The following is a 22,831-nucleotide window of genomic DNA, read 5'->3' as shown; positions in this document are numbered from 1 at the left end:
TTATTTGGTTATCGTTCATTTATGTTTATTTTTTATAAAAGATGTCTTTATTTATTGTTTGTCAAAATATTATTATGTAAGGGCCACCCTAATGTTTGAAACCACCATAGACACCAAATGACTAATTTTTGTCGAAAAAGCTCTAGCACTACTATCACCGACGAACCGACGTGACAGCTCATACAAGCTACTTTCAAATTCGTGCCCAAGATGCCATATTTAAAATACGTTAAGCACTACCGACGTCTACTCATCCGATCGCGTCATACCATGAGCAAGGGCACAAACCCATGTATAATTTATATTGCCTTGTCTCACCTTGTTTGACAGATCTGATCGCCCGTTTGAAAGTTCGAAATGCTTCTGTGGCATGTCGGTTCGTCGGTGCTACTATTCCGGATAAATTCCCATTCTGGACCACTACACACTGTCCATGACGCCTTATGTGACAGTATTGAAAGTCCTTTGATTCAACTCCAAAGGACCAGTGCAGTGCTGCTACCATTACTCACTTGAACAAACAATGATATTCAATGGATACTACCTTAATTGTCAGTAACAATGTAAGCAGTGGAAAACATGTCCGACTTTTGTTAATAGCTAAATTTGTAAGGATATGAAATGAAATTACCAAGACATAACATGGAACCGTCAAAGTAAATAGGCATCTACGTCTTCAACTGCCTGGATAACAATAACGTGAAAAAGAATGCACAAAATTATACATTCAGGTGAATATTTGTTATTGACGAACAGATTAATAAGATTTTGACGAAGGTTTATGTGAGAGTAAATTCTTCCAGTGACGATGTCAAAACATTATTTTGTCAATATCGCATGAAATATTTCAATGACAATGGCAAGGAATCTAAAAAATCTCAAAATGAAAAAAAAAAGACAAGCGACCACCGAGCCGAATAATAACGCTATGCCAGCATTGGAAAGCAATAATTTTCTTTTTGTTCATGACTAACTGCCTTTGTAATAAAGCTCGCTCAGCTCGGTAGAAGGAAACGAACCGCCGAAGTAACGCCGAAGATGATACACGCATAGAGGTAACTCTAAGGCCAGAAGGCCCCGAAGATACGTGCTCAACTTTTTGGCTCAGCTCTGGTACTATCTTCGGTCCCAAGCTAATCGATGCACCCCTCGAAACATAGGAAAATCCACTAACCCCTCATTTTATCTGTCAAACTTTCATATAATTCAAAACAAACATAGTGTAGTACTAGAATTTTGACTAGAATGGGATACGTTAATCGTTTGCTTGGGACCAATAGGCTAGTCAAGCAGTGAGCCAATTTGAAATCGTTAGTTTCGAATTGATTGTTGGTAGCTCTAAGACTAGAAGGTCCCGAAATAACGTGCTTAACTTTTTGGCTCAGCTCTGGTACTCTCTTCGGACCCAAGCTACTCGATTCACCAATCGAAACATAGGAAAATCCACTAACCCCTCATTTTATCTGTCAAATTTTCATAGCGAATCAAAACAAACATTGGTAGTAGTAGAATTTCGACTAGTTAATCGTTTGCTAGTCAAGTAGTGAGCCAATTTAAAATCGTTAGTTTCGTATTGATTGTTCATACACGTGTGTTAATGGGAATTTGTATGTTATGCCTTTTCTCGACTCCGATGAAGCTATGTCCTCAACCATGTATATTGCAATAAAGCAGACAAGCAATATATCATTAAAGCTCGATTCAAAGAAAATCGGGACGCACGGTTTTAAAAAACCACCACGCCCCTGGTGGTTGGAACAAAAAACGTTTGACAGGCATTTGTTGATGTTTCATTGACGAAGAAATCGGTAAAAAGTTTTTCTCGATTGATCGACGCATCCCGAAATAACGGATCATGGAACTTGAGAAAAGAAAATTAATTGTGCACAAACATCTAAAGAACCCTTCGTGGTCTGCCTCAAAAATAGCAAAAGTGTTAAAATTCCCAAAGTCAACGTTGAGTCTTGTAATCAAACGTTACAAGAATACTCTGAGTATGGATAGAGCACAGCGCATCTATCATAAAAGTGGCACTAAAGGGTGATACGGTCAAAATTTGGTCAAGGGAAAACGCGTGTAAATCGGTGAAATCGTTTATTTAAAAAATCATATTAAATTTCTTTTTCAAGTTCAATTAGTATAAAATTCAGGAAAAATATTCAGTTAGGCTTCCGCTTTTCCAAATCCGAATTGCCGGGCCTTACGCTTGACCCCTGCCATCAGACTTTGTACAGCCAGTTTGCCTTGAACTGCTGCTCGCCCTTAGCAGTTTTTTTGGTCTTCTTTAGGTTCCGCTTGACAATAGCCCAGTATTTCTCAATTGGGCGGAGCTCTGGCGTGTTGGGAGGGTTCTTGTCCTTGTGAACCACCTGCACGTTGTTGGTGGCGTACCACTCCATGGCCTTTTTACCGTAATGGCAAGATGCCAAATCCGGCCAAAACAGTACGGAACAACCGTGTTTCTTCAGGAAAGGCAGCAGACGTTTATTCAAACACTCTTTCACGTAAATTTCTTGGTTGACAGTCCCGGAAGCTATGAAAATGCTGCTTTTCAAGCCACAGGTACAGATGGCTTGCCAAACCAGATATTTCTTTGCGAACTTTGACAGTTTCATGTGCTTGAAAACATCTGCTACCTTTCCCCTTCCTTTTGCCGTATAAAACTCCTGTCCCGGAAGCTGCTTGTAGTCGGCTTTGACGTAGGTTTCGTCGTCCATTACCACGCAGTCAAACTTCGTCAGCATCGTCGTGTACAGCCTCCGGGATCGCGCTTTGGCCGTCGTATTTTGTTTATCATCGCGATTTGGAGTCACTACCTTCTTGTAAGTCGATAGTCCGGCTCGTTTTTTGGCTCGATGCACGGTTGTAGACGATACACCCAGCTTATTTGCGGCATCTCGGAGAGAGAGGTTAGGGTTTCGCTTGAAACTACCGGCAACTCTCTTTGTCGTCTCAGTGGCTTCCGGTTTTCGATTTCCCCCCGATCCAGACTTCCTGGCTGTCGACAAACGTTCCCCAAACACTTTAATTACATTTGTAACGGTTGATTTGGCAACTTTTAGCGATTTTGCCAACTTTGCGTGCGAGTAGCTCGGATTTTCGCGATGCGCGAGCAAAATTTTGATACGCTGCTCTTCTTGCTTGGACGGCATTTTGACAACAGAAGAATGAATTCCAAAATCAAAATAGGAGCAACATTCTATACACACACACCTTCAAAATGAGGGGTGTTCAGGTTTTTTAAATGCAAAATTGAAAGAAATACGTCAAGTTGATATTGACCAAATTTTGACCGTATCACCCTTTAGGGACAAAGAGCTGAGGAGAAAGGTGTTGAGGTACGTGAAAAGCAACCTAGGTGTCTCCATACGTGATTTGACAAAGAAATACGATTCCAACTTTTCCACCGTTTGTAACATCCTTTCAAGAGAAGAATATTAGTCTTTTTGTGCCAGTAAACATCCGGATCGCTCCCTGAAACAAAATTTATTGGCCAAAAAGCGAGCACGATTACTATACGGACGAATTTTGACGAAATTTAATGTCTGTATTTTAATGGATGACGAAACATATGTCAAAATGGATTATAAACAAATCCCCGGACGAAAATTTTACCAGGCAACTGGTCGTGGGGATGTCCCTTCCAGGTATAAATTTGTTTTTGCTGATAAGTTTGCTCGAAAACTAATGATTTGGCAGGGAATCTACAGTTGTGGCCATAAAATCAAGGTTTTCATCACATCTCACACAATGACGTCGAAGGTTTACATTAAAGAGTATCTGAAAAAGCGGATTTTACCCTTCATTCGGAAACACAAGACGAACGTTATGTTTTGGCCGGATCTAGCCAGCTGCCACTATTCCAATGAGGTACTAGAATGGTATGCTGCAAACAATGTTAATTTGGTCGCCAAAGAGATTAATCCTTCGAATTACCCTTTTGTTTGACGTTTTGATCAACCGTGTATGTTGTTTAATTCTTGAGTATCAATTGAATGCGTCCAAATTTACTTTGAATCGGGCTTTATCTTTCTACAGCTCCGATCAAGCTTTATACAGAGAGAGTTTATCGTGGTAGTAGTAGCAAGCGTTTTGTCTTTATCGTTGGTTGCATTATGTGTTTGGATTCGCTGGACAATGAAATCATAGCACTGGTCACTGGGTGGCTGGGTTCGATTTGCGGTCCGGTCAAGGAATTTTTCGGGTTGGAAAGTTTCTCGACTTCCCTGGGCACAATTATACTAATACCCCCTCATATATATTTTCCATCTCGAATGTTTCACATATTCTCGGTTTAATCTCAAACTCTCAACCGTCCATTTTGCAGACCATCTCCGACGAGCAGTACGAGAAGATGTTCGCTGCCCTTCAGAGCAACACTCACCTGGAGGTGCTCTCGTTGACCAACGTTGGCCTGACCGATCGCACTGCCCTACTGCTAGCCAGCGCGATCGAACGCAACCACACCCTGCGGGTACTGAACGTCGAAACCAACTTCATCAGCCCACCGGTGATCGTGACCCTTGTGAAAGCCCTGCTCAAACAGATGACCATCGAGGAGTTCCGAGCTTCCAATCAGGTTCCTCACGAGCTGATTGAGCTTTCCATAGATTCAATATCTAACCATGTATTGTTTCCGTTGTAGCGATCGCAAGTTCTGGGTAACAAAATCGAGATGGAAATCACCGATCTGGTGGAGAAAAACACGACCCTGTTACGGCTAGGTCTGCATCTGGAGTTCAACGATGCCCGCCATCGAGTGGCGGCTCATTTGCAGCGTAACATCGATAGAAGTGAGTTATTGTTTTTACTCGCGGGAAATAATTTCCAGTTTATGCAGGTCAAAATTCAAAACGACGGTTAACTATTTACCTGGTTTCGGTATACGTTTTTTTGGGAGAAGGTTGTGTTAGTTAGACCATAATCTCTATTTCAGCTGATCGTTGAAAAGGTGGTAGGAAATGAAAATTAACCGTAAGCCGTAGGTTTCTAGGTCTCCTACTTTAATGTCTTTTTTCGATCCCCTGATATCGCCGATTGTAGATGATCCGGAGCACTGCCACCCAATTCCTTATTATCGCTATCTGACTGTCCCTCCACCGATACGCTCTAGGCGTCCCTCTGCGGAGAGATCCGTCTCCAAAGAGCCTAGCATTCCCAAAACGATCGGCAATCAATTGGATCAACTCTCCGAGGAACCTGTCATTCAAAAGTCAGAAATCTATCTCGAAATTGATAGCAACTCTACAGTGGTTGAAGCTTAGATTCGGTTTTAGGTCCGGTAACTCTTTGACATGTATGGGTTCGTATTTCTCCCTTGCGACTAAACGTGTCCTTCCTGTCGGTTGATATCCAATTATGTTACAGTTTTTGGTGATAAAACTTTTGTGTAAGTGATTAAATGGGTTCACCCTGTCCACCTGTCGAGAAGTTATTATGTTAAACTATTGTGAGATTCACTCAAATGCTACCATCCCTGTCACACTCCATGAAATCATTCCTCAACGTGTTCTTAACCGACAACAATTCGTGTATCTATCTGTATATGTGTTTTACCTTTCTTTTTCTTTTTGGTAACACGTCTTACTCTATTACGCTCACGCGCTCGCGCACACACTTGTCATATGCATTCAAACCAATAAACCAATCAATCAATCGCTCGTAACACCTATTAGTCCGTGTCGATAAGAAAGATGGCCGATCGTCACGTGGCAGCTTCTACCGACCGCAGTACGTCGAAGAACGAATGGATGAGCTCGAGGACGTTGACGAAGAGGAAGAAGAAGAGGTTCACGAGGTACCTCAGGACTATGACGTGGAAGAGGATCCGGACAATATCGTCATCCGCCCGCCGCCATCCGACGACGAGGATATGTAATGACAATGTCAAGAGAAAGCGATTCGCTCTTTGTTTTCGTTTCAAAATTTTGCCGCTTAGCACTTATGCACTCACGCTGCTAGTTTTCGCATCCTAAACTTTAGTGTTTAACCAATAAGTCAAGAAGAAAGCAAGGCTGAAAAACAATCCGGAAATCCAATGTAAATTAGCAAAGGTAGTGAGTCTTTAACTATTTTTTGTTTTTAGTTTTCTCCTATTGCATATACTTCCTTCCAATCGTCTTCATGTGAATTCTCCATACTCTATCAAATCCGCTTCATCTTCCGAGCAACAGAACCTACAAAGTCAAGACGACAGTTCTACTGTACCACAATTACAACATCCACCGAGGCTGAACAACGAACGATCACCAAAGTGCACCCGGCAAGAAAGACCGATCGAAGAAGTGCTTTTCTACAAGCGCTTTAGATTTGCGCATGCGCTTGCTTATGTTGTTATTAAAAAACTTAAAGATCTCACACTTGCTCTTTCTGTTCTCTTCCGGAATTAACACTTCTTAACCATAGATACATATACAGATAGACATTTGTTCTGGATGCAAGCCAGATTCTTTATTCCAGATGCAAACTACACTTTGTTAGTCAGATTCTATTTCTTCCGAAACTCAACATGGAAACCAATACATTTCAAACACGCTCACACAGAAAAATAGCACACTTTTGTCATCATGCAAAATCATTGTTCGTTTTTTCGTGATTTGTGTTTTGATTTTTGATTCTTGACATTCATTCCATGTGCTTATGAGCATACAATACATCTTTACTCTGCACATTCCATTCCCTTCAGAATCGAAGTAAAAAGTCTACATAACGACTTGAATACAAATCTACACACTTTGTATGTAAAATCCACTGAATAAAAAAAAAATCTACCGTTATGCAGCACAACATCTGTGGGCTAACATATTTGTTTATGATTGTTACCGTTGCAATATGCCAAGGAATTTTAGTGAATCAATAGTGACTGAAGCCATTGTGTTAATTTTTTCCATTCACATATGTCAATAATGCGCAATCAAACCCAATATAACTTTCTTTCTGTTACTTTTCATTCTTCAATTTTTACAGTAAGAAAAGATCTGTCGCAGCGTCTGCAGTTTAGATTTTTCCAAAATATTCACAGAAAGCAAGCGACAATGATACAGTGAACTAAGCGTAAGGTACTTTGATGATTTCGGAAGTGACGCTGCTTCTATTTTTCCGAATAATATGAATGCGTTGATGAGTTGCTTTTGAATAAGCAATCACAATTAATGCTATTTCCCGTAGTTTAACTTTCTTTGGATTAAACTTTTAAGAAAATTCGATCATTGCTCAAGCCAAATTCGACTGATGCCTTCTACTATCTACTTTCTATTCTACTGTCTACTGATTGAACAAGTAATATTCTTTAATTTTCACTATTTCAAATATTTGCAAATTTACCGTAACATGGGTTTGAAGTAACACTAACACTATGAATGTTCAATTTTGTTGTCATGTTATTTAATGCATTAAATATTTCTGTTGCTTTGACATCACAAGTTAATCATCATCACCCAGAGTAGCTTTTTCTAATAGCGAATTTGTTTTTGACTCAGCTCCAACCTGGATCGGGTATCAAGATTGGGTCTGCTTGTTGCCTTTCAAACATCAGTGTTGACGTTTGTTTTTGTAACCTGGCTCGGGCTGAGGTTCGCACTGACAATAAGCTCGGGTTCACACTCTGATAATGAACAAATTCGCTATAAGAGAGATGTATATAACAGCAATGAGACATTAGACAATTTAAGTGTAACATCTTCATAACACATACACCTTCCTTTTTTACACACATTCTGAAGTATAAAATCACCGGTATCCATTAGTGTCTTCCATCTCGATTGTAGCGGGAATATTTTTATATATCTAAACCACAGACAAACAGACATAACGTATTCAAGATGTAAAACACCCTTGCTAACACTATCACCATCTGTTGAGTGCACAATCGTGGGTAGTACGCTCAAGAGATGGCGATGGAGCTGACTATGCGCTTGCTTTTTCAAAACTACCCCAATTTGGGTAGATTCCACCTAGATTGGTCAAAACTGAACCTACCCAAAAATGCGTAACGCATGTTGGGAATAACAAGTTGACAAATTGACCTGATTCCGATCGATATTATTCTTTAATCAACTTATCATTCCCAACATAGTTTTCCCATATTTTGGGTAGCTACAGTTTTGACCGATCTGGGTGGATTCTACTCAAACTAGGTAGTTTTAAAATAGCGTATGTGCTACAGGTGGGGATGCCGTTGGATTTGATAAAGAGTCAAACAATGTTGAGATATTATTAAAAATCTAACACTGCTTACTTGATTCTAAATGCGTCCTTCGAGATTTTCTTCGTCCAACTGGTGATGGCAAAAAAGTGGATTCGCTAGGAGCGCTTCTTTTGTTTTGAGAACAATCAGTGTAAATATTCATACAATGCACTGTAATAGGCTTCATGTTGTGGCTTATGAACTTACTGATCGGAACAAACGTATTATTGTTTTGTGCATGATGAAAAGATCGCGATATTTCACGAAGTTCACCAAGGGAAAAGTTCGCGAGTCATAGTGAGTTTTGGTGAACTTTTCCAACACGGATGAAATCATTGATAGGGGAAATGGATGTAATGTCGGCCTAAATACCCTTAATTTGGGCCCATACATAAATTCAGCAATCGCCTAAATTTTCAATAGCAAGCAAAAATATCCATTAGTACCGTTCCAATGACGCGTTCATTTAGATAAAATTGATAAATAGCAGCTTTTTAGCGGTGGGCCCAATCTTAGATCCATAGGCCAACATTAGAGCCATTTCTCCTATTATTGAACGGAAATGGGCGATTACGACGAAGTAGCGCTCTTCCTTATGCATAAAATTTGATTTGCGTTTCTGGGACATCGTTCAACCAACTGAAGGTTATGAATTAATCGATTCAGACCAGTGCTGCACAATTTCGACAATACACGGTGATACTCAAAATTCTGCTTTGGTCACTCGTTTGAGCTAACAGTCATCGTCAAGGCAAACCATGTCAATTGTCAGTGGCATTTTTGTCAGTGACGAACATGTGCTGATTTGTTTGTTAGCTAAATTTAAAATGAAATTAAATGGCTTGAGGAAAACAATTACATGGAGCCATTAAAGTGAACAAGCATTTACGGCCTGAACCAACAATAATGTGACTCAGAATGCAAGAAATTACCCTTTCTGTTACCAGGTGAATCTTTGTCATTGACGAAAAAATGAATGAGATTTTGACAAAGATTTTTTTGAGGATCAAGGATTTTGTCAATATCGCGCAAAAGTCTGTCAATGACAATGACAAATCTCAGCACTGATTCAGACTCGAACTGATTTAAACAACGCTAGACTATCAATTTAAATAGGCGGAACAACCAAACGAAAACAATGGCTTTAAACACAAATTCCTCTAAAATCAAAGCACATTCAAACAATCGAATACCATCATTTGATAGAGCAAACTTCCTTTATCGAATAACGATTTAAGTTTACGTGGTAGTGTTTTGATTCTCTTTTTGATTCATAATATTTCTCGATAATTTTATATTTAAAGCCATTGCTTGCGTTGGGTTGTTCCGCCTACTTCAATTGTTGGTCCAGAGAGGTTTCCGAGCTACCGTGTGTGCGAGGGTAGCAAATTGAATGGATGAGCATGTTAAAAGGCAACAGGAGAATTCGAAAAAATCACCAAGGGATAATCCATAAACGGAGTAATTAGTGATTTTACTAGTTTTCCCCTCGTAAATTCTTAGTCAGAAATATAATTTCGTTTATCCACTCATCAAGCACTTAGCGGAAACGATCAAAGATTTTTGTGACTGAGTTAGAGTAACCCAAAAAGTGGTCTTCAAGTTTAAAAAACTTCAATCTCTCAAAATGTTACGTTCTCTGGGAATGGTCCTATAGTCCATTGAATGTATTGTTTAGCATCATAATATTGAATTGAAAAACCGTGCATCAATCAAAGGCCGTGCGTGCTCTCTTCAAATGCATACCGAAGCTCCATATTTACGGTTTCACCGAGTCCATCCCGAAGATCAAAATATTGTTTGTTGAGCAGAGCCGATGTAAATCAGGCCTCACTCAAGAACGCACCCAGCATCACTCATGGTGATGCGTGTTTGTGAAAGTCCAGCTTGAGCATCAATCTGAACTCGAGCTCTTTTGCGCTCTTTGGATTTTACATCATTGCTCTTTATATGTGAGGGATGAACTAGCTCACGATGAATAATCGGAGTTCGAGGAGTTTAGGCAAGCCTGCCAAAAATACCACTGCCTATCCAGGGGAAATCCTCTCCGATCCGATAGTGTTGTTGGTTCACGAAAAAGGAGCTTTACATGCTGTTGTTTACCAAGACTGATTGGTTTTTCCTATCGTTTGTCATGATTTGCAATGACATATGGCCATTTTGAATCATGCCAAATTTTCAAAATAACGTATTCAGTATTTTTCAATCAATCATTGCACGAAAACGTCAAAATGATGTTTGAGACAAAGTTGTTGACAAATACATTCGATCATAATTTTCCAAAAATATGGTAAACATTTAAATACCATAATATTATTTGAATATTTATAACATCAAACGCCTAATGGATTGCAAACTTTTGTGAAAATTTCTATCTAGCCACTTTGAAATTGGCAAACATTTTCGTATAATTGCAGCAATTTTTAAACTGTTATTTTTAACACAAAATATTTGCCACATTTTTTTTATTTAAAGCAGGTCCACGTCACGTGACAAATTGGAAAAACTTGACCTTATGCGATTTGCATGAAACTTTGCATAATTTTGTGTTATGGGCTACCATAACACATTTTTGCTAATTATTTAAAAATTATTTTGAATTATTTTTCAAAATGGCATATTTGAAATTTTTCAATATAGTTTAGCACGAAAATGTCACGTTTGATACAAAGTTGCAGAGAAAAATATAGCCTTTCTGGGGGAAAAAAAACACATACTAAAGTAAGTTTCAGTAAAATTCTAAAAAGGGTTAAAAACTTAAATATCTTATAGCGTATATCTTCAATATTTATAAATTAAATAAAAGTTCAGAAAAAATTAAAGATTTTGGAATACTTAAAACAATGCATGCTTTAAAATTGGAAAAACTTCGTAGAAGAAAAACTTTTGGTAAAAATTTTGAACTTTGTGCAAGTACGCTTTTTTGTAAAATTTCTACTCAGGATAAAATATTGGAGACATTAATATGTCCAAAAGTTGAAGATCTACTATTTTTGTCCATGATTATATAAATTTCAATAGCTTTTGCATTTTCATGAGCTTTTTAAAAAAAATTATATACATATTTGGCTCATTTCAGCTCAAGTGGGTACACCACTTGTGGTTGATGTCACCGATTTGAGCCAAACTTGGCCAAACGCTTATTTTGGCATTCTGAACTAACGTCTTTTTTGATTTTGCTCTAAAGTGCCTAGATCCTTCCTTTTTTATATGTAGATTTACATAGGTTTACCCACATTTTGGTTTTGTTTTACAAATAAATTAATTACTCAAATAAGGGTAATATTCAAGTAGCAGCAGTGATCCACAACTGAAATTTAATATAAGTACCTGCTGATCTATCTGATTTCATCGTAGTTCTAAAGCACAACGTTTTGACCTATCTCATAGGAACATATTTTTCACATTTAGGAACACAATCAAATTCTGGACAGAAGTAAATTAATTAGCTAGTTATGATATCATATAATGCGAATCCTGCCCAAAACATGTGAAAAATAACATAACAATATTATTGAGCCAGGAATTCAAGAAAAAATAAAAATATTAAATAGCATTCATTTTCCACCAGAAAAGCTCAAAACTACCACTCAATCATCTGTTCACACCCAAAAAATATATTTGTCCAAATCATTTACCCTTGAAAACACATGTAGTAGAAGAGTTTTCCAAAGTGTAGTGGAAATTTGGGCCCAAAATATTAGGAAATAAAAATTCCCACTCATGGTGAAAATAGGCCATTTTTTGACAATTTTGATACCTGTCGGTAATCAGTCTGTTTATTGTAGCTACTATAACAAAAACAAAATGTGGGTATACCTATGAGAATCTACATTAAAATACCTTAAAATTGGTGTTCTAAGATATCGAATAGCTCATTTGCTTGTGGAGTAATATCTTCTGAAAGTTGAAATTTTTAAATATCTCGAAAATCGTGAAGGATCTAGGAACTTTTGAGTAAAATCAAAAATGGCGTTTGTTCAGAATGCCAAAATAAGCGTTTTGGCCTAGTTTGGTTCAAATCGGTGACATCGACCACAACTTTTTTAAATTCTGTACCCACTTGAGCTGGACCCAAATTAGGGACATGTAGGCCGACATTACCTACATTTCCCCTATATATATATATTTAAATTGAAGGTTTAGTTATGAGATATTAAATTTGTTAATTTTTTTTTTTGAATTTGGACTCAAAATTACTTTAAAAAAATTACCGGGTATATTTTTATTCCAACTTCCCAATTCAGTATTCAATAGTAATGCTGAATTCTAAGGTAACTCAGGGTTCCAAGGTACTTAAAAAAAACTATCTCTCCCCGACCAACTGATGTTGTTGGTTTGCGTAGACGAGTTCCAATCCACTATTAAAGGGCGTTTACAAAAGCTTATGGGCCCTTTTCTATTGCTAGTCGTGAAATGGCTTTAAGGAAAATTGAAATATGACAAAACTTTGACTTTTTGCTTCCTAAACCTTTGAAAACGGTCAATTAGTACAATACTATTCAGGTTTATTTCTCTGTCCGTGTTTTTTTTAGATAGAGTGAAACGTCGGCAGCTTTAATTAAAAGTTGCCTATTGGAGATTATTTTTGAAGCTTCTTTTAAAAACAAAATGACAGCTACTCGTTTTTGTTTTTCCACTTGCTCAGCTTCTATAATAATAATAATAAAAAAACTGAATGTACTTATGATGAGATCTGACCCTTCTTACTTAACTATATTCCGATAAAATTGCTCAAGTCTGCATTCATCGACGCTAAATATGATAATTTCTGTCTGTGTTTGAATTTTTATGCGATACGTTTTGGGTCATGGCATATTTTTTTTGTCATTTGAAAAGGGCACTGTTTTTTTAGAGACACCCTAACTCAATTCAAGAAAATAGCTCTGATTTGGACAATTTAAGAGATACAGAAAAGTTCGCTTTACAAAGTTGCTTGACATCAGCTCTACTATAACTTTGCCAAAGAATGTATACCTAAATTTCTTCAAACAAAAAAGTTAGATTTTTGATTTTAATGATAATAAGAACCACCCTAGAATTCATTGTCATAAAAATGAGGACCTATTTATAAGGACCAACTTTGTAGAAGAGACTTTAAGTCTAAAGTTTCAATTTCAGGCTCAAATCATATCCTTCCACCTAAATCTGCGTTATGGACCACTGTGTAATGGGCATAAAGGTACTTGAATATTGATGCTTTTGCTTTCATTATATTAAGCAAATGTAATATGAGACCGATTTGTTCCCACACCCCGTGGGATATATGAGCCCCAACCAAAATCAGCTGTAGAAAATCACCGTTTGAAGACTTCTTCAGCAAAATTGCTCTACAATAACGTGTATCGTAGATGACGTATATCTCCAAAATCTCATGTAATTGTGAATTCGTATACAATCAAAGAGTTTTCTTCAAATGACGAGCCTAAATGTTGATTCTGTATGTTGAAAAAAGCACATAACAATACCAAAGAACGGTATTAAAAGCAGGGCTGGCAAATGTCATTTTCAATGAAAGATCTCACGCGATCTTTACAGAGATACTTCTGTCACTATCATTGGATGAGAAAACGACGATAGAGATTTTCTTCAAAATCTCATCGAATTTTTCGTCATGACTGAACGTGACAGTGTTGTGATCATCGTAATTACTAGCTCATTTAATACTATTAAAGTTACTTGTACCGAGGAAATCTTAATAATATATCCACTCTACCGATTACATACGGTAGTTTGCTTAAATTCATCTAAATTAGTTAGAAATGTAGATGTCAAAACCGCATAAGAATTATTCTCATGAGTGCTTGATCATTGAAAAATGACAAGAAAGCTAATGATAGGTAGTTTCGTCTCGTGATAGTGAGAGAACCTGTTTTCTCATCGTCACATGATGGCCGTGATATTTACCAGCTCTGATTAAAAGTCCTCTAAATAATCCTGGAGTACACACACTTAGATTTGTTTGCCCAGATTGGCACCACCCAGCAGCTCGTCATTTTATTTTGCTGGACCTCAGTGAAAAACTTGCCGAGATTCAACAAAATTTTTATTTGTTAGCTAAGATTTCGGCAAAATTCCCGTTTGTTAGCTGAATCTCGGCAAGTTTTTCACAGAGATCCAGCAAAATAAAATGCCGACCTGTTCGGTGGTGCCCATCTCGGCAACAAAATTTAAGTATGTATTAATTAAAGTATTACAGGTTAACTGCATTGTACGGTGTGTCGATCGATTTTCCGTGAACTATAAAAATTAGCGACATGTGTCGTTCAGAAAATAAGGATATTGAAGAAAAATTGAAATTCTAAATGGGACGCATTTATTGCCAAATTTGTCAAACCTATCTTGGAATTTATTCAGCTAATTATAATCAGAAAACACCAAACGGTTCCATTTCATCGGATCACGTAAACAAAATCGAAATCATCTTTGACTCGTCTCAAACTTTATTCTACTCATCAACTGCAAATCATGTTCTATGTTTGACTCTCTCTCTCTCTCCTCTAGTGTTTCGTTTTGTCCTGTGTTATTCTATCCTTTCCTCCTAATATTCCTACATTTTCCTCATCTGTTGCTCTTTCCTTATTTCATTATCGACGAACGTGTTTAATAATTGTTCTGATTTAATTTTTTCTCTTCATTTGTTCTACACCTTCCCACGTTTCAGCTCGTAAATCACCTTGGCGAATGGCTAAGAACGTTATTTAATAGATACACGATACACTCTTTCTTAATGACTATTTTGTAATGTAATCAGGATACTACCGAATCAAAAGGCAGGACTAATTTTAAATCAACTAGTTAAAGATTGAAGAGATTGAAAGTAAGCAAAATAGGGAACTTTTCGCTTGGCGGTTGTACGACTTCTTTCCGGTTTGAATGAAGCGAAAAGTAAGAGTATAAATATTTTCAGCACGAAGGAAAGGAGTCGAATTTATTAATAAATTGGAAGGAGAGAAAGTTTGTTTTTTTATTCTTACTCCCTTGTGTGTATACAATGTAATTGCAGGGAGGAAAGTAAAGAGTGGGGGGGAATTGTTGCAATTAAAACTTCTTTGTTACGCTAAAGTCATAAAAGTTAGTTAGCCAATAGGAGAGCAGAGCTATTGAAATGATCTAGGTTAGGACAGCAACATCATCAGTTTCATCATCGTCTCATTTGCATGAAGCAGAAACGGAGGTGTAGGAGTAACAACCTCAGCAACTTCATCCAGATTCAGTACGATGTCAACGATTTTTCTTTATCAATGTGAAATTCATCCGTGATCCCGCTAATCATCGTCGATGAGTCATAACTGTCACTTTTGTGCATTGTAACCTCGTCTTTCGTCCTGGAAAATGTAAGAGTTTCGGTTGTCATCGACTAGTGAAACGCCATCTATTTCCGTCTTTGGGGATGGAAGTCGTTGGAGTCGAGAAAGGCTGAAAAAAGTTCGTACCCATAATTTCTCCACTGTGTTCTTTGAATTGTGCTGTTTGAGCGTTGCTTCGCCTGTCCTCCTTTCATTTATGTAAATGATGCCTACTGTATAGATTCGAGAACAGCTATTGCGGTTTCCTGTAGTCCCAGTTTCCCTTCCGATTATGCTCTTCGTTTTGTAAGATAATCGGATCAATGATAAAAATTAATATATCAAACTAACACCTCCGATGAAGTGATGAACTTACATGGCTAACAAGGAATGGAGTGATTTTTTTTCTTCTAACAGGTTTTTTTTCGGAATGATACTAATCACATGTGATTTAAAATAAAATATTGATGTTTATTCTAACCAAAATCGCAATGCATTTAAAATTATCATTTAATTCACTTAATTTTTTCTTCACAGTACGCCAAACCCGTCTGAATCAGCGCAAGTAAATTTGGAAACTGCCGCGTCAAAATAGACGACTGTTACAAATTCAAAACAACACATTAAAACACATACAAACATAGATATTTATTCGGATAACAAACCCACGCAACAACAAAACAAACGTCGATACGTATGCTTAATGTCTGTTATGCGTGTGAGCTTCTGTGTACGATCTATGTGTGCTCGTTGACGCGTATGTTTGTGTAACACACCATCCAACCAACACATACACCAAAACTCCTACATGATCAACCAACCAACAACACCCGAAATCCCATCGATATCCCGAAAAACCCGCAAATACTTCGTCAGCCTCTCAACTTCTATGTTAAATGTTGAAACTCCATCAAGGAACAACGGAACCGAAAAAGTGATGGAAAAGTAAGTTGATTTTCGATACGCTTTAGAACACGCTTACCAACACTGGACACAACAAACTAGGGGTATTTACTTATTAAGCAGCGTCCACGCTTCTATTAGGATTTCCTCAGCATCACGCAAATATATGACGTGTTTCTTTGTTTACAGTTATCTGCTACTTGCTTCTCTATCCATTCCAATCGACAGAATTGTCCAAAACGGGCTGAAAACGTTTTTACAACGCACCAAACTTCTCAGATGAGTGTAACAGCATCTTTTTCTTCGGCAGTCTTTCCATTTGAACTGCGCGTTATCCAGCTGTTCTATTATCGGTAACTCGAAATCAGCCGCATTTTTTATTGCACATAGGGGAAAAGTTGGCAACGGCAATACCTTAACCTATTATCGTCAGGGGGGTAAACAACGTCATTAAGAGCTCAATTTTGGCATGTGAATACATTGTGTTTCAGAGCAACTATTAGCCAAATTTGAGTGCTCTAGAACTTTGTTTACCCCCTGACGATAATAGGTTAAGGTATTGCCGAAGCCAACTTTTCCCCTATTTCATTTAAAGAAAAATATGGCATAACACGATTGACCAGTCGTAAAACTGAAATCAGATTGAAGCAGAAAGTCTAAGAAATCGTGTGAATACATTCAGGGAAGTGTTTTGATGGGAAAATACAGTGAAATTAACGTTTAAATTTTGGTTGTCGAATCAGTCAATGGGTGCTGAAGCCGATATTTAACCTATCTACGAAAAAAGTTTTGACCCCAAGACACAAAAGTTGATATAAATCTTATTTCACATATACCGTAATCAGAGTTGGGAAAAAATCCGGTTGCGTACCAGTGCGGTTCACCAAAGCAGAACACGTGAACTCGACTGCTACACACCGTGTTTGGTTTAGATTCTGGTTGTGTTTCCATCGAAGCTTGTAAACCAACGCGTGTTTCGTTTACACGACACCCCGGTTTAAGTTTGGTTTTCGTTTACCGGTAAACAAGTTTGGTATGTAAAAAATGAAAAACACAAAACCGGACCAAGGTTGTATAGCGGTTGTGTTTTCAGGTTGATATTATACGGACGTGCAAGTGGTGACATTTTTTTTTTTTTCATTTTGTATAATTATTTTAAATTTATCTCAAAACATCGAACCCATACTAACAATTTATGACCGTTACCATTTCAAAATCCAATATGGCGGCTTTCGGTTAGAGAAAAACTAGGAAATACTGTCAAATACCCCACAATATTGGTATTTTTGGAATCGGGATGACATGTGGGAATCGAAAATCAATGTCTGACGCCATTTTGAAATCCAAGATGGTGGCTTCCGGTTAGAGAAAAACTGGGAAATACTGTCAAATACCGCACAATAAGGGAATTTTTGGAATCGGAATGACGGGTAGGGAACAGAAATCGATGTATGACGCCATTTTTTAATCCAACATGGCGGCTTTCGGTTAGAGAAAAACTGGAAAATACTGTCAAATACCCCATATATGGGTATTTTTGGAAACGGGTGGACGTGTAGGGACCGGAAATCGATGTCTGACGCTATTTTGAAATCCAATATGGCGGCTTCTAGTTAGATAACTTGAAAAGGCTGTCAAATACCTCACAATATGGGTATTTTTTGGAATCTGGATGACGTGTACCCATATAAAATAAAATACCCCACCATATTTCCCAGTTTTTCTCTAGCTAGTTTAGCTAATTAGTTATATCATAACTCATGCGTATGATTAAAAAACTATTTTTTAAATTAATTGGGCTTTTTGTTAAAAATATTTTCAAGATAGAACACTCACGAATAACATCTCAAAAGAGCGAAAATTTCTTAAAATATGCGATAAGTGAATTTTAACCTACGAGTATCTCGAAAATAACAGCTTTGGGCAATTTAAGCGTTGTAAGCTTTTTTGTTGTTAATTTAATGTGTTTTAATATTAACACTATTTTAAAGATATTCGATAACTGTAAGTGGTATTTTGGAAAATACTTATTTTTTCAATAATTCATAACTTTTTTGTTTATGATTTGCCCAGCAAATGCACAGTGTCAGTAGGTATTGCTTTATCTAAACTGCAAAATAAATATAAAAAATAATTTAAAAAAGACATGCAATTTGAGTAATTTTAATTTTTTTTTTATAATTTTGATTTCTTTTTGTTAAAAATATTATTTATTTTTTACAGTGTATATTTTTTTTCTTGAAAAGCACAATTCTTGTCCGCAACTTCTTCCAATACAGCTTCTCGATCAAACAAATCGCTCGCAAGATATATGTTTTCTCTATTGATGCGTATCATTTTTGCATAAGCCTTTTTCAAGTGTTAGTCGTGTACAAAACTAGGGAACCAAATATGTAAAATGGCATGTTGGACAATAATAAACAACTGTGCAAAGTTTTAACATAATCTTAGAAGGTCGATCAAAAAATTTAAAAAAAATGCGTCATTTGAAATGGAAGTGCTGCGTCCAAAAATCCCATTTTCTGCCAACACTGCCGGTGTACCAATGAAAGTCAGACTCCAAATTCGAAGTTAATTTTTTTTATAGTTTTGGTATGTTCGGATGAAATATTCAAAAACAATAGATCTATCTCATATGCGTAGTCGAAGAGGTGAGGGGGGGGGGGGGGGTGTCAACTCCGAAGTTATTTTAGTTTGAAACTTCACTTCTATTGATATGAGTGATGGAGGGAGGTATATTATTAACCCCCCCCCCCGCCTTTTTAACTACACGTATGAGATAGAGCAATTGTTTTTAAATAATTCTTCTGAACATACCAAATCGGCAAGATAAGAAACTCCGCAAATATTTCAGTTTGGAATATGACTACGATTGGCAGTGTTGGCAGAAAAAGGGATTTTGGTGTTTAATTCAAACCATAAATATTTGAATAGTTATAACTTTTTTTAGATACATTATAGCTTCGTACTTCCTTTAGCAAATTTGTAAGGCACTTTCTGGACTATATTTGTTCATACTTTTTTTGTATGGAAAATACGGTACGAACGGAAACGATTGTCTCCGTTTCTAGAATATCCATACTGCACGGTATTCAACATTTTGACACAAACCCGAAGTTGGATTCCAGAAACATTGATTTCCGGCCTCTACACGTCTTTCCCGTTCCGAAAATAGCAATATTGTTGAGTATTTGACAGTTTTTCACAATCAGAAGTCGTCATCTTGCCCTTGTATCTTTCAATAACTTCACATAACCGTAATTCCAAATCTATCTCATTCATCTTCAAGATAGTTGTTTAAGATATACTTTGGTGCAAATAGACCACTGTACTGTATACAGCCATTCCATAGCAAAACGATATAGTGGTTTTCAGAATTTCGTAACAATTAGTAGTTTTGTTTCTTATCGAAAAATATTAGACATGTATTTATTTTTATTTTCTCATTAGGGTGACCATTTCCATGTAAGGGTGGTCCAAAAAATCGATTTTTTTTTTCATACAATGAGAATCCTGTCCAGAACATGTGAAAAGAAACATAAACATATTATTGTGCCATCGGCGTGAAGGAATTCAAGAAAAATTAAATAGCATTGATTTTCCACCAGAAAAGCTCAAAACTACCATTCACTCATCTGGTCATATCTCAAAAACGATTTGTCCAAATCAGTTGCCCTTGGAATCACATCAAGAAGAAGAGTTTTACAAAGCGTGGTGAAAATTTGAGCCCTCCCATGGTGAAAATAGGCCATTTTTTGACAATTTGGATACCTGCTGGTAATCAGCCTGTTTACTGTAGTTACTATAACAAAAACGAAATGTAGGTACACCTATAAGAATCTACATTAAAAAACCTTTAAATTGACGAAGTAATGAAATTGGGTTGTTAGCGGAATGCTAAATAAAACAGCAAAAAAGGTTATCTTCCATTTAATTCCACTTAATTAATTTTGGTATCCATGACAGATACGTATTTCGACTACAATGTGCAGTCTTCATCAGTGTCATTCCCACTAAAGAACTTATCAAAATCTAACCCCCTTAAGTACTCATCCCCTAGGTATAAAAGTCAAGATCACAGGTATATAAATGAAACTACAATGTGTTGAATCGGAACCTACCTAACTAATTAAAACCAAAGATTTAAGTAAGCTAAAGGAGAAAAATCTATTCAACTCTCTAATCTTCCTTATTAGAGAGTTGAATAGATTTTTCTCCTTTAGCTTACTTAAATCTTTGGTTTTAATTAGTTAGGTAGGTTCCGATTCAACACATTGTAGTTTCATTTATATACCTGTGATCTTGACTTTTATACCTAGGGGATGAGTACTTAAGGGGGTTAGATTTTGATAAGTTCTTTAGTGGGAATGACACTGATGAAGACTGCACATTGTAGTCGAAATACGTATCTGTCATGGATACCAAAATTAATTAAGTGGAATTAAATGGAAGATAACCTTTTTTGCTGTTTTACTTTAAATTGACGTTCTAAGATCACGAATAGCTTATTTGGTTGTGGAGTAATTTCTTCTGGAAGATGACATTTTTAAATATCTCGAAAATCCGGGGTTGTTGCCGAGAGGGATCTAGGCATTTCAGAGAAAAATAAAAAAAAGGCGTTTGTTGAGAATGCCAAAATAAGCGTTTTTTCTAAGTTTGGCTCAAATCGGTGACATCGACCACAGGTGGTGTACCCAATTGAGCTAGAATGACCCATATTCATTTTGAAAAAATTGCACTTTTGTTTTTTAAACGCAAATATTAACTATTTGGCAACACTGTACAAACAAAATGAATTCATATTTAAATTTCTTGTCTAATTTTGTCATAAAAACATTCTATAATGTTAATTGTAGCTTTAGTTACTCCGAAGATATACCAAAAAAACTTTGCAAGCTTTACAAAGGTTTTATAGCAAGCTACAAGTCTAAATTGAGGTCTACAGGACCCTCATAAAACCTTAATTGTTACTTGGGATTGATAAAAAAGAATTGCTTTCTTGAAAATCTCGGAAAATAGAAAATGCTACCTTGGATCGAGGGGTGCTTTGATCAGCACACAAATTTGATTTCATAACAGCTGGACTAAAATAAACATCTCCTCCAAATTTGGTCCAAATCGGAAGAGGTCAATAAAGCTTTTGTATTTTTTTTTCTCGGTCACTTGAATGAATGATAAATCAAAAATGAATACTAAGATAAAACTGTCGGAAGACAAACTTTCTATTTTAGTGTTGTCTTTCTCGGTCCCTTTCATCCAATGAATACCCCCTGTATTCAAGGTAATTTTGTGGTTTTGCTGCCCCCTCGGTAGAGATGAAAGTTTGCGCACTTTTTTATCAAAACAATCACACCAAAATCAGAGATGTCCCATTTTTTAATTACTCGATTAACAACTTATCGATTATTTTTTGTTCGCTGTGCTGTCATTTTTCCACCAATGAGAGTGCAGCACATGTTTGAAATGATCGGTGATGATCCTCTGCAGAAGTTAATGCTTATATTGTCATGATTTAACCGATTACAAATATTTTACTTTTCGGTTCGTTAATCGATTATTCGATAATTAGAATGAAAATCGGCCATCACTAGATGAATGTGAAACGTCATTTCAAATATATGAACCGTACATAAATAATGATACAATTTAAAAGGGACCGGGGCTAGTCACAAATTACGTCCACACGGTAACTGAAATAAACACGAGTATTCACCGGTTGGAAAAATGATCGAAAATGACGACTACAATAATTTATCGTCAATGAAGTAAACAGGGCTGGTAGCAGGTCACTTTTTAGTGACTTGGTCACTATTTTGAAGCCAGTCACTTAAAAGTAACTTTTTACACCAAAAAGTCACTAAAGTCACTATTTCCCTAAAAATAGTCACTAAAGTCACTTTTTCTCTACTAAAATGTTTAAATTGAGTACTTAGCATTAAGAAAGTTTACAGTAGTTTTAACAAAATATACATATCTGTTAAAAAGTTTAACATTTAAACCAGGGTGGCCAGTGAACCGCAAAACTTTTGAACACCAGGAAAACTATTGGGAAATGCCTTCAATATCGATAAAAAAAAATACTTCCTTTCCCAGAAAATAAACTGTAAACCATGGAAGGTTTTACAGTCAACCCAGGTTTCAAGTCATTGGGATGAGAACTTTTTGAGTTATCTTTCCCGCCAATTTGGAAAACACCGTTTCGAGAAAAACGCGTTTAAAGTTTTGCGGTAGGCGGAACCGGCGCTCGGAACGCTGTTACATAAATATCGATATCTTAAGCCAGGTTTTCCTATGTAGTTAAACTTGGCTTTACACATACGAGCGTCGCTTTTTATTATTGCTGAAATTATTAGAGACGCAAAATTTAGCTCCGAAATAATTTTGAAAATAATTCCTATATAATTGAGAGTGCGTTTAACGAAAGTTCTGAGAAGAATTCTATGATGATTGGATT

The 22,831-nt window shown here is 36.7% G+C and overlaps 1 protein-coding gene across 23 annotated transcripts in view; it reads left to right on the top strand.

Moving 5' to 3' along the window:
- The window catches only part of tmod (tropomodulin), a 212,476-nt gene that overhangs the window by 186,591 nt on the left and 3,054 nt on the right, over positions 1-22,831 (top strand). For 8 of the 23 annotated variants that reach the window (XM_065231001.1, XM_065231002.1, XM_065231006.1 and 5 more), the window contains 6 exons: positions 4,328-4,579; positions 4,646-4,793; positions 5,676-5,874; positions 6,967-7,058; positions 14,850-15,613; positions 16,012-16,419. In XM_065231001.1, coding sequence (XP_065087073.1) covers positions 4,328-4,579; positions 4,646-4,793; positions 5,676-5,874; positions 6,967-7,000 — 633 coding nt within the window. In that variant the 3' untranslated portion in view covers positions 7,001-7,058; positions 14,850-15,613; positions 16,012-16,419. Of the gene's footprint in view, positions 1-4,327; positions 4,580-4,645; positions 4,794-5,043; positions 5,303-5,675; positions 6,054-6,966; positions 7,059-14,849; positions 15,614-16,011; positions 16,420-22,831 lie in introns of all 23 variants that reach the window. The other 15 variants (XM_065231008.1, XM_065231016.1, XM_065231017.1 and 12 more) reach the window with 15 other exon arrangements.

Source organism: Ochlerotatus camptorhynchus, unplaced genomic scaffold (genome assembly GCF_037179485.1).
Source record: "Ochlerotatus camptorhynchus isolate MF236.1 unplaced genomic scaffold, CSIRO-AGI_Acam_v1.1 ptg000336l, whole genome shotgun sequence".
Lineage (NCBI taxonomy): Eukaryota > Metazoa > Arthropoda > Insecta > Diptera > Culicidae > Ochlerotatus > Ochlerotatus camptorhynchus.
This window is presented reverse-complemented; position numbering and strand designations above follow the sequence as displayed.